The sequence below is a fragment of the Phocoena sinus genome, chromosome X (genome assembly GCF_008692025.1).
Source record: "Phocoena sinus isolate mPhoSin1 chromosome X, mPhoSin1.pri, whole genome shotgun sequence".
Classification (NCBI taxonomy): domain Eukaryota; kingdom Metazoa; phylum Chordata; class Mammalia; order Artiodactyla; family Phocoenidae; genus Phocoena; species Phocoena sinus.
In genome coordinates this window covers 32,620,859-32,637,598 of record NC_045784.1, presented here as the reverse complement: position 1 = coordinate 32,637,598, position 16,740 = coordinate 32,620,859, and the positions used below count along the sequence as shown (strand labels likewise).

Below are 16,740 nucleotides of genomic sequence, written 5' to 3'. Positions count from 1 at the left end.
ATCAACGAATGAATGGATAAAGAAGATGTGGCACATGTATACAATGGAATATTACTCAGCCATAAAAAGAAATGAAATTGAGTTATTTGTGGTGAGGTGGATGGACCTAGAGTCTGTCATACAGAGTGAAGTAAGTCAGAAAGAGAAAGACAAATACCGTATGCTAACACATATATATGGAATCTAAGAAAAAAAAATGTCACGAAGAACCTAGGGGTAAGACGGGAATAAAGACACAGACCTACTAGAGAATGGACTTGAGGATATGGGGATGGGGAAGGGCAAGCTGGGACAAAGTGAGAGCGTGGCATGGACATATATATACACTACCAAACATAAAATAGATAGCTAGTGGGAAGCAGCCGCAAGCACAGGGAGATCACCTCGGTGCTTTGTGACCACCTAGAGGGGTGGGATAGGGAGGGTGGGAGGGAGGGAGATGCAAGAGGGAAGAGATATGGGAACATATGTATATGTATAATTGATTCACTTTGTTATAAAGCAGAAACTAACACACAATTGTAAAGCAATTATACTCCAATAAAGATGTTAAAAAAAAAAAGACTTGAACTCATGAAATTAATAGGATAAATATATATTTAATTTCAATTGTGTTTTAACAGGTACTGAAATATTTACTAACCTTTTTTTTTTGTATTTTACAATATATAATGGTTATCACAGGCTTGTCTAAAAGCACTTCCCATTTTCAATGGTCTCCCATTCTCTGATGATTTTCATAAACTGCTCACTAAGACCTGTAGAATTTGCCCCAGTAAAACTTCCTAGCTACGGCTAAATTCATGAATATGAGGCAGATAATTTTGTTTCCACAGCCAACATCTAAACAGACTTTAAAAACGTTTTTCTTATCATTTATATTTTCATTTCTTTATTCATTCAATGAATAATAATTGAAAGCTTTCCTTGAAATGACAAATAAGGTTCTTGTCCTCGTGGAACTTTATGATTGGGAGGGAAAAACTGCCAATAAACTACCAATTATATCACTAGTTTTTAAATGACTACTGTGATAACGGCTACTATGGAGAAGCAGAAGAGACTATGAGAGCAAAGGTCCTGGGAACTTGACTTCTAAGGTCCTGAGGAGGTGACCAGTACACCAAAGTTGAAAGGCGATAAGGGTTTCCTGGATGTAGAGAGAAAGTAAATGCCTCCTAGGCATCAGAGCAGCATGGGGAATTTTTCCATGGTGGAAACCACCTTGGCTCATTTGAGAAAGGACTTAAGCAGGTGGAGCAAAAGGGAGTAGGAAGAACTTGTCAAGAGATGAAATGGGCAAAATAGGCAAGACCATGCAGGGTACAGTGACGATTTGGGACTTCTAAGAATAACAAGAGCCTACTGAATGTTTTAAGTATGGAAGTGATGTGATCGTTGAATGGTAAATTGAGCAAAATGGGATTAGGAGAGAAGGTAATGAAGTTTCTGCAGTAGTTCAGGCCATGTGGTGACTTTCACAAGGGTGAGAGGAAGATGTAGATTAAGCTCAAGCAATGCCCTGTGATGTGTGAAGTGGCAGCTACATGAGCAGTCCTGACTGGTAACTAGAATCATGAGCTTATCACTTCAGTACTGTATTCATACCCTTAACATATTGATACATACAAAATATTTAATCAAACAGGTTTCAGAGAATTGTAGAATATGAGATATCTATATCTATATCTTTCTATCTATCTATTGATCATCTACTGTCTCATAAAATAATGATGGTAATAATCATTTGGGTATGACAGCAAGGTCATTATATTGAATAAGAGGGGTATGTCTCCATCCAGATATTATGCCTGCATAATTATCATTCAATCTAGTGCTTGTATCATGATGCCCATAAATCATGCAATGGGCACTATGTTGGCCAAGGGTGCCTATTACTTGGGTGAATTTTCTCAGGGCAATGACTGCATTTTATTCAATGTGGAAGAATATTAGTAATTTTAAAAAAGAGAATGCTTGATTAAATATGATAAATAATCAAAAATTACTGAATTTTAACCAATTTATTTGCAAAATGTACTTTGAAATTATGTATTTTATACCATATATATTTTAATCTGTAAGAAATACGTTTCATAGTAAACCGAACCAAAATGTCTCAATGATATAGAAATGAATATCAAAGTATAAAGAACAATATTATTCATGTCCCTTCCCTAAATTTCTATAGTTGTCTCTTCATTAATAACAGGCATCTACATTTGTTTGAAAGAACATAGTAATCATACAAGGAATGAATGGAGTACTGAAGACAAATCTGAAATAGGATGACGACAACCAGGTATTCAAAGAAAAGAGGATACTGGATAAACTACCTAAAGCTATTTTCTTTGAACAGATAATGAAGAATGTGCCGTCTGCACATTCTTATTATTTTTTTACAAAATTGTGTACCTTTTTGAAGGGGTATTTCATTTACATGCTTTACTGCACTTTCATAAGGTCATTTAATAGACCAAACATTTTGATTAACTTAAAATAACTGCATGGTCCTTTTATACAACTGCAAGCACAGTAAACTACAAAATGAAAATTAAAGGAAGAAAGTGGCCACATAGCTGATGCTCTTCTTACATGTTTCATTTTAAACAAGAAACCAGAAATAAAAGATAAAGGAACTTCTTGTAACATAAATATTTTATCTAACCTTTTAGCAATTAGCACCCAATTTCAGACTCTAAGATTTAGGTACCACATTTTTGTACTTTCTTTTTTGATAGAATATTCTTTTGTGTATTAATGACAAAACCCACTGAATGACATTGAAAGAATCATGTTTCCATCTCAACATGTCATTTGTCAGTGACCGAAGACGGGCCCTCTAGTTACATCACTGTCAGAGAATGCCCAAACAGAGCTTTAAATGATAATAATGGTAATATCTAACACTTCTGAGACACTTACTGAGAATCAGGCACTTTTAAGGATTCTATGCATTTGCACTTAATCTTAAAAAAATATCCTATGAAATAGATACCATTACTATCTCCATACTACAATTGAAGAAACAAAGTTTATAGAGAACTAAAGTAATTTTGTCAAGGCCCTACAGAGACTAAATGGAAGAACCCAAGCTGTCTGTGTTCAGGTGTCACAACCTAGGATACCAGGCCTGTCAAGTGGCACAACTGCTGAGAAGACGCCATCAGCAGCTGCATCTGGAAATGTGCAGGCCACCACCTGCGCAAGCAGGTGTGATGGCCCTCAGGGCAGAGGCCTGGGTCACTCAAACATTTAGATCCTGATCAGAGGAAGAGGAGCCAACAACAGAGATGGAGAAGGGAGAGATAAATAAAGCTAGTCATGAAAGCCAAGAACAGAAATTTCTTTAACTGGGTCAACTGGTAAATGCTGCCGATGCGTAAGCTCAGAACACAAATCTGACCACTGGATTAGGCATATTGGATAAGGTTGACAATCTTGTCAGGGGTACTCTCATTAGAGCAGTTAGGACAGAAGGCTTAATGGAGTGCGTTGAGTAGAGAAAGCAAAATGAAGAGAAGCAGAGGAAAGGATCAAGTCTAGAGGCCAATGTGGGGTCATGGGAGGGCCAATGACGAGCTTCTCAGGAGCTGTTTGTGATCACAGACCAAACCCAACATGGGTGTTTACACTCAACACGTAAACAACATGCAACAAGATGACTGGCCTGGGGGGTGAAATGGCGACCAGTGTGACACATAAATCAGCAAATCAGGCACAAAAAAAGACAATAGATTAATCAAAGAAAAACAGCCTCAAGCTACTGAACACTGGGAAATAACAGGAAGAGGCATGAATCTGTTATGCAGTTCAATGGCAAAACTACTCTCACAGAAAAAGTCCCATAGAGAGAGCGTCACCGAACTAATCTCCAGAGAGGCACAAAGAAGGCACGGACTAGGAGTTACTTAGGAAGAATAAACACAACTATAGGGGAAATTCTGTCCACACAGTATAATTTGTAGTCTTATAGAAGTGACATTTCAAAATACAGTCTAAAAATACAAGTATTATCCCAGTAGGGCAACCCCAATTGATTTAAATAGTACAGGTGCATAAATCCAACATATTGGATAGATGTTTTTTGAATTCCTTCACAACAGTTTGTGTCTTGTTAAATTTTGGCATCTCTGGGACTCAACATAATACCTGGGAGCAAAGATGCTCCCTAGATTGTTGCTGAATAAAAAAGATATGAAAGCGATCAATCTTCATTAACTCAATGGTGTGTGTGAGGAGTCAGGGTGGAAAGAGAACAGAGAGGTCCTGGTATTTTCATTTAATGAGGTTTGATAGTTTTATTGGACTCTCAGGGAAAGAAGATGATGAAGATAAAGGGAAATAATGGGAAGGCAGTGGTGGGGATCCTTATTTCCTACTGATCATGTTTACATAGAGAGGCTTATTCACTCACTAGAAGGGAAAGGTATGGGAGGAAAAAAAATCTCAGCATCAATCTGCCTCCTCCATCATGATTTGCCATCCAAGTAAAAGCAACATATCTGATCCATGAATTTGGGTGAAGAAATGAAGCATGAGCAGATGAGCAGACCCTTTTTTTTCTTTCCCGATGTCCTGAATCCAGGATGTACACTTTCTCTTCCTTCTTCATGTGTTGGTTGTTTATTCCTATAGGGAGTCTACAACTGGCTAGGTTGGGGTTAATGCACTTGATTTTGGTGGAAGGTATTAATAAGCCCAAACAAATCCAAAGTCATTTTCCAGTTCACCTTTATATAAAGGTACCTTTTGATCTCCATCTGCTTTATTTCTACATCTATTTCTCAGATGTTTATAAATTCGGATGAGGGAATACAGGGTGTAATTAATGATCACACCTAAAAAAGCCCCATCAAAGTTCAGGCCACAGAGTGAAGTGCTCTAATTTCCACCATAAGGGATTTAAGAGACTACAGGAAGTACAAAATGACTTAAACAACATGATTCTTTTGAATTCTATATAATGTGTTGAGTAAACTATAATTAAATGACACACGTAGGTGGAAGTAGCTGGTTTGCCTTTGCATAAAGTCTAAAATAGTATTCAGACTTGTGACCAGACTCGTCCCTCCACAAAGAAATAGGTGAGAAGGAAAGGGCGAGCAGGGAGAATTACAGAGAGTGCATGTAAGTTGGTTACATCTTTGGAATAACAGCAGTGAAAGGAATCCAGTTATTACCAGATGCTTTTAAGGAACTCAGAAAAGAGAGAGGTCAACTGATTTATTAAATATTCAGAGAAAAGACACTAAGACAGAGAAAAACATTAAAGTTGAGAGGGGACTGAACAAACGTACTTCTGTATAGCAAGACATGCTTCAGAACAGAAATAAACGTTCACCAATTAAAATGTCTTTTGCCAAAAAATAGATAGCTTCTCGCGTTCAGGGGTCCTGAGCAGAGAAAAAGCTATTTTAGAGAGAATGATGGGAAGAGATAAGCCTGCAAGCCTTTCAAATAGTAATTTTCAATAGTAAGCATTACTTTTCATCATGAAAAGTAATGAAGCAGTAAAATATAAACCATATCAAAAGGTGTATTTTCAAGAGCTATTTGAGAGAGACTGTTTTCCTAACATACCTTTCAAACCTCTCAAAATGATGTTGGCAGCTTCCTTATAGACCCTGCTTATCTAGGAGGAAGCGGATTTTTTTCAGGTAATAAGATTTAATCAATTTCTATTATCAGAATTATAATTTCTTTAGCTTGCAACCTGACAAGAGTACAATTTAAGCAATTTAAAGTAGCAAGAACATAGTAAGATGAGTCCTGGATACAAGCATTTCTTTACCTTCCTTTCCACTTCATGTCATAGAAGCATCAACATTTTGCCTTCAACAGGATAGATTTCAAATAAAAATCAAGGCTTGAACACTAAACTATTAATATTCACAGAAGCGGACTTCCCTGGTAGTGCAGTGGTTAAGAATCCACCTTCCAATGCAGGAGACATGGGTTCGAGTCCTGGTCCGGGAAGATCCCACATGCCGCAGAACACCTAAGCCTGTGTGTCCCAACTACTAAGCCTGTGCTCTAGAGCCCGTGAGCCACAACTACTGAGCCAGCAAACCACAACTACTGAAGCCCACGCACCTAGAGCTCGTGCTCTGCAACAAGAGAAACCACCGCAGTGAGAAGCCTGTGCACCACAACAGAGTTGCCTCTGCTCGCCACAACTAGAGAAAGCCCGCGTACAGCAACAAAGACCCAATGCAGCCATAAATAAATAAATTTATTTTAAAAAAAGAATAAAGAACCCCCCCTTAAAAAAATTCACTGAAGCATAGCAGGATGACACACAAAACAATGGTTTCACTTCAGAAAGAAACTGGACATTCACTGGGGTACAATTATTATAGGTTGGCTGCTTACTAAAATTATTTTCTATTTTAATAAGAAAGTACTTACATTTATTTATCACAAGAAATTGGAAGTTGTATTACACATCTGAATTCTGAGGTTAATCTACACTAATATTCTTATCCCTGGTATGTATAAACAATCAGAATTTTCTTTGAGTATTGTCTATCAGTTGAAGAAAAGAAAGCCACCAGAATTTCATTTAATTAATGATTACATTTCCTACATTTGTCTAATGTCACTACATGATTCACTACTATATCCAATTTATAATAACTTTTTTGAGATAAATGGAAATGCTTTGTATCAGTCTGATTCCATTATTAATGGATAGTTCTTTGAAATAGAGAATAACTGAACAGGCACTGAAATGGAAAATTTCCCTCTCCTCATGTAAATTTATTTCACTTTTTATAAATTTAAGCAGTTCGTGATTACACTGGCATTTTGCAATGACAAAACTAAAATTCAACCAAAGGGAAAAAATAATAAGTTAATATAATTAAGAATTAAATATCTCATTGTGCAACCTAGTAACTGCATTACTATCTCCAACTCTCACATACTTCATACTCTCTATAACTAGCCAGTAAATAAAAAGAACACAGTTAGGGTGAACTAATATTTTTGGAATTCCAAAGATCTTTTGAAATACATTGGATACATATAACATAGATACTCATTTCATAATTCCATCTCCAGCTTTTCAAATATTGCCTTGCAAATTTTATAGTGAAAGTGTGTAGGGGAGATTATTCTGATATTTTTGTAATTCATTTAAGAAATATTTATTATTTCTAGTTCCTCTTCTACATTTACTCTCAGAATGTTTATTTGCAAATAATAGAACCCCAGTTTGGATAATCTTTTTTGGAAGACACCAAGGGTTTCATGAAGCAAATGGAAGTGTTGATTAAGCGTGATGGAGCCATGTGTATAAGTCAATGAGCAGGCAGAGAAAGGAGACCTGCAAAGAGAGGAGAAAGCAGGCCTGCATAGAAAAGCAGAGAAATAAATATTCCCTAGCTCTACATATTACAGTTTCAGCAAATAAAGATAAACAGGCTAGAATGACAGTAGGGAACAAATGGTGAATGTAATTCAAGATTATTTTATATAGATTGAATCACGTCAAAAACATTTTAGTAAGGCTTCCCTGGTGGTGCAGTGGTTGAGAGTCCGCCTGCCGTTGCAGGGGACATGGGTTCGTGCCCCAGTCCGGGAAGATCCCACATGCCGTGGAGCGGCTAGGCTCGTGAGCCATGGCCGCTGAGCCTGCGCGTCCGGAGCCTGTGCTCCGCAACAGGAGAGGCCACAGCAGTGAGAGGCCCACTTACCGCAAAAAAACAAAACAAAACAAAAACATTTTAGTAGGTAAAAGTGATCAAATATCATTTCATACAGAATAGATATTTTTATAGGTGAAAAATTGATGGGTATTGGTACTTTTATATGTTGCAAAGTCATTTTTTATTCAGCAAGCAATGTGTAAACACTACTACTGAAAAAAAGAGCAACAGGATAAAACAGAGTACAAAGTAAAATAGAAGAGAGTGTGATAATAAAGGGAAAGCTGAAACAACTCTTTGTTTACTGATTGGCCACTTTGTACCGGGCATTATACCTTATGCTAGGGAACCTCTTAGAAAGCTTTTCCCTTGTAAAAGTTTTTGATTTCTACAGGGCTTTAGAAGAAAAAGCAATTAGGTTAGGCCTGATGCCAATATGAACAGCTCAGAACCTACTATTTCATCTTTAGGTTTTAAATCTAAAGTATTTTTTAAAACAGTTTTAAAAAATAGGCCTGGATTCATGCATTATCCCTTCCACTGCTGCATTGTAGGACCCTGGACAAGTCACTAAACTTCTTTTACTTAGATTTCCTCACTTGTAAAATAAAAATACAGGGATACTATGTGCTTCATAGGGTTTCTTTGATGATAAGTTCTATAATAATACAATAAATACAAAACATAAAACACTTAGCACTGTTCTTGGAAGACTAAGTGCTTAATAAATAAACTGATATGGATATCAGAAAGGTTCTAATCTGGGTTTGGGGTATGGTAGAAGGCACAGACAGAGTGACAATACTTTATATCAGATAGGTGGCTGAGAGAACTGGAGAATGGAGGGTGGTGCTCGGTTCACGGCAACAGTGGCTGTGCAGAGCCAGCCAGTTAAACCTGGATCCTCATCTCAGTAGGCGATTTGAGATGTTGACCAGAAACTGACTGGAACTCTATCCTACAGAGTGGGGATACCAGTCTGATGGTAGGAGAGGGATAGGGGTATGTGTGAATTTCCATGCCCAGGAAAACACTTGATGTATAATAGGTCCTCATTAAGTACTTTCGGATGGACTGATGATAGATTTTAACAGTTCACAGCAAATAAAATATGGCAGAGACTGCTAATTGTCCCCCCAATATTTACTTTCTCTCTTTTCCTCTTTTTTCATAATAGAATGTCCCCCAGTTTTATCTGGGTCTGTCAAGAGGCATTTCCCAGCCTCAAGTGCAGCTAGGTGTGCCCATATGACTGAGGTCTCACCAGTGGGATAGAAGTAGAAATCACATATGCATCTTCAGGTCATGGCTTTAAAGGGAACCAGCTTGCTCTTCACTGTGGACATGACTGTAGAACTGATCATGCAGATGAGGACAACTTAGTGGATGGTGGAGCAACAAGAGAAAAGGAACCTGAATCCCTGATAATCTTGAGGGGCAGAGGCACTATACTGCCTAAACCATGCACAAGCCCAGGCTTACATGTGAAAGAGAAATATGCCTGTCTTGTTTGTCACTGTTAATTGGTCTTAGTTAAAATAACTGGTTAAATTCCTAACATGTTTCCATCACTCAAGTATGGCCGGAAGTATGAGAGGGTATATATCAAGTTTATTATATTCTAACACCATCTGAGTGGGGCTGAATTGAGTTGAGGGGCTGCTAGCCATATTACTTCAGGAATTTCTTGAACCATTTAAAATGAGCATTTATAACTTAGTAGAAATAGCTGCTATTATAAAATATTAAAAACTATTTTACTATCTCTTGTATATCCTCTCTATACTCTTGTATACTCTCTCTCTCTTCAGTTATACCTCATTTACATTCTCTTATCACTGAAATAATTAGATTAGACACAGAGATGATAGTAGTGAGATTAAAGTAAAAAACTATACATATAAATGAGAAAACTAGAGAAGATATTTTGTTTCTGCAAGGAATTTCATACTTAATTTTGTGGTTAATTTGCTTTTTAAATAATACATAAACATAGATTTCTCCCCTTGATTCTAATAAAACACTGCTATGGAAATTTCCCTTTCAGTGTGAATAGGAGCTTTCTACTTTAGCTCATCTGGGAAATAGCTGAAAAATAAAGTTTGCATCATTGAGATTTGATTTTGCCAGACCATAATATTAACTTTTTGAAAAGTCTTATTTAAGACTCTAAATGTCAGAGGGGTAGTTGTACAAAGTATATGTGGGTATTACATCTAATTTATGTCAATTTTTCTATTTCTTTAAATAAGAAACATTTTATTCAAGGTTCTGCTTCCAAGTTTAAAGCTGAAGCCATGGCTTCAATCTTATTCCTTAAATCAGAAAAAGAGAGTAAAAGAAGAAATTAAAGTTGAAGGAAAATGAAAATTACAGTTACTGTAACTTTTTCTTTCCTCACTGATGACAAAATCACAACCTATTTTTATAAATCCACTGATAACCATAATTATTGTCGCTTTGGAGAAAACTACTATGTGAAGAGAACAAACATAAGCGAACACTCGTTGGGCACTATTTTAATGATATTGTATGTGAAAAATAAATGGGAATGGATTTTCATGCAACTGAGTAATCAGCAACCTGAAATTTAAGGAAAATTGAGTTTTTATTTATTATAATTTTTTATACCCATGACTGTGGTTCTCTTACCTTTGATATCTTCATAAGAATCATATGATTTTCTTTTTGGAATCACTACAGTCTGTCAGATCTAAGATAGGATTTTGTCCCCAAAAATCTCCATCCAATGTGACTTCCACCTCCTCTTCTACCCACTTCCTGGACTGACATTTTATGACAACTACAGGAGAGAAATACTTTCAGTTAATTTGACTATTGGGTTATATGATTGTTCTTGAGATAGAAAAAATGAATTATGTTATGAAAAATAAAAGTTCCTTTGGCATACTTTGACATGTCATTGCATCTGGTATTAACACACATACACTCATTCAGTATCAACATACATTGACACTTTGGAAGCAACATGAATATTAAATAATATGTAAAAATAGCATGACAAGAGATAAATCTAGAAGATACACACCAAAGTATAGAAGATTACATTAGGATATAGAAATGTGATTCAGGGACTGGATTTTTCAGCTAGCTGTATACTCATTGTGGTAAATACCAAACTTTACTTATATAAAAATACTACAGCAAATACCTTCAAATAATTGAAAAAATAAGTTCTGTAATATTTATTTTGTAATAACACTTTTAAAATATATTTTATTAAAATATCTCCTAAACCAAAAATATTAGTTTATTTACATGCACCTTAAAATTCACTTAAATTAAGTAAAATATTTTGATTTCCATTTGTGAATTGCTTTTAAATTTACAAAATACACTATTTAGTAATTAAAAATTGTAATGAATTATTTAAAGTTAATATTAAAATGTTATTACATATTAATTTAGCATACAGCACTAAAACATTAAATATATAACTTTACATATTTCTCTCTATATATAATTCCAACATTTTCTTATATAAAGTGCAGAAGTTGTTAACGATCTTGTGAGCAACCAAAATATTATGTCTATATCAACTACTAATTATATAAAGGAATATTAATATATTGGCATTAGCTGTATAATATTATGGGGCCATATATGCTAGAGTCCATATTTAAGAATATTATTTCTCCAAAATATATTAACTGCTATATTTGTATCAGTTCAGATGCACATAGGACATAAATTGAATATGAGATAAAAAGGGAGTCATAATACTAAAAAAGCTTTGAAATGGATTACACTATGCTTTCGTGGCATCAATAATATTGATAATATGTTCATCTGAACAGCAAGATTGGATAATGTCCTCAGATTTATGTGTTTTCACAGTATAGACCACATTTATAGTAAAGAAATGTTTAAAATAAATTTATTTTTAATTCTTAAATTTACAGGTTAATACTGAACATTTTGGACTTAGAATATGTGAAATGTACAACAAGGGTACAAAGTTAGATGTAAATTAAGTGGGTTGAAATGGCTGAGGAAAATGTACAAGCTTTTCTGGTTATAATTAGCTTCAGTCCTAAAGCATTAAATTGGAAATTAGTGTGATCAAAGTTACAATTAGTATCACGTCATTGGTCTTGTCCTGTAAGTCCTTAGGAAATTACTGCCCTAGCAATGCCAGGATTACTAAACCACAATGGATTCACATTCCATTGTCTTTACACTGTGATACGGAGTACAGTCCTTTTCTAATTATCTACCCCGAAAGGACAGGAGAAAAAGTGGTTCACAGAGCAACAAAAGTACCCTTGGCTTGAGAATAACCTGGGTTATAGATACATAGAAAAAAAACAACAAACATTGATGGTGACACAGTTGAGCAGGGAAAGCAATGGGTTATTTCTGATGTGTTCTTAAGAATGAAGAATGAAAAAAAAAAAAAAAAAAAGAATGAAGAATGGACTGTACCGAAAGTAAATAATATTTACTTATAAAATCATACCCATCTGTTTCTCAAGGACATTTGTAGAGAAAAAGAATTACTAGAATAGGTTTTAGACTTTTGGTAAAATGATTTAATAACTAGTACACAGTCTGTTCAGAACACAGATGTTACTACTTGGTTGTGCTAATGTAACACAGGCTATTTACAGAACTCACATTTACTTTAAAAATCTAATAATTATGAAAAGAAGTGACTTGATAGAAAATTTCTATGTTTCTGGAGCATATTTAACCTTCTTTGAAGAAAACTGTGTAAGAAATTTGTTTGTATTTTCTCATAGGTTTTATTTTAGACTTTAAAAAATCTGCTTTAAGTCTTTAATCTGGGGAAAAAACAAGCAGTGCCTGGGGTAGACATGAGCAACACTGCTGTTAGAATCCCAACAGAGTAATGTCTAGGCTGTATTACATCACTTTGATCAGAAGACTATTATAAATTTTAAACTGTTCAGCTCTTTGGAAAATATAAAAACAACTATGTTTTGAAGGAAATAAAAAAATAAAAAAAAGCATTTTGACATGTTTTTGAAGCATTCTGAAGATAATTTAGTATATATGAAATATTTATGTGTTGATAATTTTTTGTTGTTGTTGATAATTTTTTAACTCAAGAGTAGAAATATTTCAAGTAAAACAAATGACATTTATTGTCAAAGGTACTGTTAGTTATGTGGATTTTCACTGCAGTTAAAATTAAACTACACAAGGAAATATATAATCTTGGCCTTCCTTTATAACCAGTGTCTCTGGGGAAATGCTGTTATTCACAAGCAAAACTGACTATTTTCTCTTCTAAGTGTGGTGACATAATTTGTATCAGTAAAGACTAGCTCTTTTTCACTAGCAAAGATTGGTATTGGAGAGAGAAGAAAAATTCAAAATTTCAAGACTTCTTTTAGCTTATCTGTATTGCTCAAGGTGGAGATCAAAAATAGATATCCCTTTGCTGTGCAATTCAGTGATTCTTAGTTATGAAAAACTATGCCTAGAGCCTGGTAAGAGGCTGGGATACTAAATTTCACCTTATGGTTATCTAAGAGGAGTTGTGATTCTTACGCTGACCCTGGGAACAAAACGGGAAAATAAAAGTATGCAGAAGAAGTGAGAAGAGTGTTGAGGAAAGAGAACATACAGAAACTTGAGAGAAGCCTGGAGTATGTGGAGAAAAAAAGGGGTCATTGAGGGGAAAAAAAGGCATTTTAAGAGTAGGGATTTTACGTTGCATGTGTGGTGGCCAAGCCCACCTCCCTAAAATCTGTAGTACATTCTGACTGGTTTTTGGAGAACACCATAAAAGTTTTGTATCTGGGACAACTAATAGAGGAATCATTGCCCCCATGAGTTACACAGAAGCTGGAATATGGTGATTAAATGTGATCCAAGAACCCCAGTACCCAGGAATCTTACAGATCTAGCGCAGGGCTCTGAGCACATCAAAGAATATGAAATAAAGGGGTCTGAATTTAATGTTATTTCAATCTTAGTTGATTTGTAGGTTTTACCAACAAGGAAGACAACAGGAAACGGTATGGTTTTGTGGAAAGATCATTGGACTTATTGTTAAGAGACAAGATTCAGTCCTAGCATTTCCACCAATAGGGCTAGGTCACTTTACAACCTACTTTCTCTGGACCTGGATTTTCTTCCTTGTACAAAGAAGAGATGGGATTAGAAGGCCTCTAAGATACCTAAAATCCTGGTGTTCTCTGACTCTAAGATATACCTACCTTGGGGGCATTTAGGATGTGGTGCCTGTGGGAATCCAAGAATAGGGTATATCCAGCATATTCCTGGGATTTCTTCACTGTCTATCCCCAAAGCTCTAATTAGAAATTAAATTATTAAGAGTGAACAAAAGCATAAACACTTTCAACATTAGCATGAAATGACATATTTTTTAGTAACCTAATGGTGTTTTAGCAAAGCTTGTGAATTTAAACTTTGGCAGAGAAAAACTAAGTATGAAATACAAAACATTTTCTGCAAATGTTGATTTTATAACCATTTCAAACCAAACCCTGGTAAACTGTCACAAAGAAAAATGTAATACAACCATTGTAAGATGCAAGTTAAAACTGAAGAACTTTTTTCTCTACATTCAAAGGTTAGTACAGCAGTTGGCCCTCCATATCTGTGGGTTCCGAATCCACAGATTCAACCAACTGTGAACTGAAAATATTAAAAAAAAAAAAAAAAGAAATTCCAGAAAGTTCCAAAAAGCAAAACTTGTATTTACATAGCATTTACATTATATTAGGAATTATAAGTAATGTAGAGGTGATTTAAAGTATATGGGACGATGTGCATAGGTTATATGCAAATACTATGCCATTTTATATAATGGACTTGAGCAACCATGGATATTGGTATCTGCAGGGGTCTTGGAATCAATACCCCATGGATTCTGAGGGATGACTGTATTGGTATTTACTGATGTGACTAAACTGATTAATCAGAAGTAATACAGTTTCCATAGGTTATGTTCTAAACTGGATGGGCAAAGCACAAAACACAAAAAATACCATTAAGTACAGGACTTCAGAAAGTTATCAGTAATTTACTTTTGGAGGCTACCAGTTAAAAGAAAAAGGGCATTTGTAAAATTATTCTATGTCCATCATACACCATCAGGAGAAAAGCAATACTAGAAAATGATTCTGGTCGTTGTTGAAAACAGGCTTTTCTTATGAAAAATGGAGCATAAGACACGACAGGCAGGACCAGCTTCATGGGCATGTGACGTATGCAAGAACTCCACACTTGGAATTGCTCATGTTTGTTTAATGTCTTGAAATTCTTAATACTTTTTGAACAAGGGCCTCCTCATTTTCATTTTACCCAGATCACGTCGGCAGTCTTGATTGCAGGAGTGGTAAAAAGCATGGGAGAATGGACTCTTGAGTCCACAGGAAAGAATTATTTGAATGTGAAGAAGAAATATGCACATATAGGACAAAGTAAGAATTTCTTTTTAATTAATAAGGTTTCTAGACAAGTATTTAATTAAAATTATAAAAGCAGAGAAAACATTTAAATTTTGCATCATCACTGGAATCTGCTTAAATTTCAGCGAAGCAAAGAGGGGACAAGTAACTGCATTCTGGCAACGACAGCACACCCTAGTCATGGCAGTATCTCATCAGGACGTCATATACCTGGCACAGTGCCATCACTTGGTGAACGCGAGCATCAGAAGTCCTATGCTTTGCCCAGACAAGCTGTTCCAGGTTGTTCTCTAGATACAGACTCAAGAAGGAGTCCCTTTGCCTGTATCTGACTATGATTCACTGATACGATACTTAGATTGACTTGTTCCTCACTCTGAACTTCAAATCAGCAACGATATATACAATCCCCATATATCAAATATATTTTCCCCCTCTGATCATGTAAATTTGAACACTTCATGAACTTCACATTGCATAACATATAAAAGAAACTGATCATATCAATGCCAGTCAAAATGAAATCATGTTCCTTCAATGTGCTATGTACATGTTACCTTTTCACCTCTGTGTGCAATTCTTTAAAATTGTCAACAGGCCACCTTTCTCCACTTGCCTTCTTCATTTGAACAATGACCATTGTTTTTTGTAATTTCATAACCTGGGGCATAAATAACACATGGATATCTATAGTCCCTTTAGGAGGCAATGCAATTCCTGTAAAAAAGAAAAACACACACACAAAAATAAGTTTTAATGTGGTAAACGTTTTTAGAATATAATTTTAACCACAGAAAGTAACCTCTCCTTACTGATGACCTAAATTTTTCAAAATCACTCCTGAACAAAAAATACATTATGCTAAATTATAAGTGCACTTCACTGGCTTCACTAATTTTCCTCAAATGTCACCAAAATTCTTTAAAAAACACATTTTATCCTGAGCCAAGGAGGTTCTCCTGAAGAGGCTGGAAGAATTGAAGAAATGTTGATAGTGATGGCTTGAGTTTCCCAGAGTGATTAAAAAACCCCATAAAACCCATGGATCTTTTCAAGTCTTACCACATTTTGCATAAGGCAAAGTACAGCAATTTCTGACCCTTTATTTCTTTGCATATTTTTGTTCTAGACCGTAACAGCTCCATGTTTCTGCTTGGAGCCCCAGAATTGCTACCAGTAAACTGTTCATTTCTTTAACTGATTCAAGAAGGAAGCCAAAGCTTATTTGTGAAAGAAAGGGGCATCCACTTCAGGTTGTAAAAATCAGAAGACAGAAAAACAGACAGCAATTTCTTGTGTTCTAGTGGATTAGAATTTTTCAACCTTTGCTTTGAATAAGTACCACGTGCGAAAAACTTGTTAGACATGGAGCTTGCTATAAGGCCCAACTACAGAGATTCTGATTTGTTCAGTCTGGGCTGGGACCTCAAAGCTGCGTATTTAAGCAGCAGCTCGTGAGATCCAGAAGCAGGTGATCATGAGACCATACTTAGAAAAAAACCCTCTATCTACTGGACGAGTAGTGAGCTTCTAGCCATTTGTAACAGTGAAGATTTCCAAGTGATCGGTGTCTTCCTTTATTTTGAAGAGTAACACTCTTTACAGGAAAATGGGATTATTGCCTATATTGTTTTTTTTTAATTCTTTGTTATAAGATTGAT

The 16,740-nt window shown here is 35.4% G+C and overlaps 1 protein-coding gene across 1 annotated transcript in view; it reads right to left on the bottom strand.

Moving 5' to 3' along the window:
- CFAP47 (cilia and flagella associated protein 47) overlaps window positions 1-16,740 on the bottom strand; it is a 533,433-nt gene that overhangs the window by 24,830 nt on the left and 491,863 nt on the right. Inside the window, 4 exon segments of the mRNA XM_032618881.1 lie at window positions 10,305-10,354; window positions 10,356-10,455; window positions 13,862-13,956; window positions 15,637-15,796. Of these exon segments, the coding sequence (XP_032474772.1) occupies window positions 10,305-10,354; window positions 10,356-10,455; window positions 13,862-13,956; window positions 15,637-15,796 (405 nt within the window).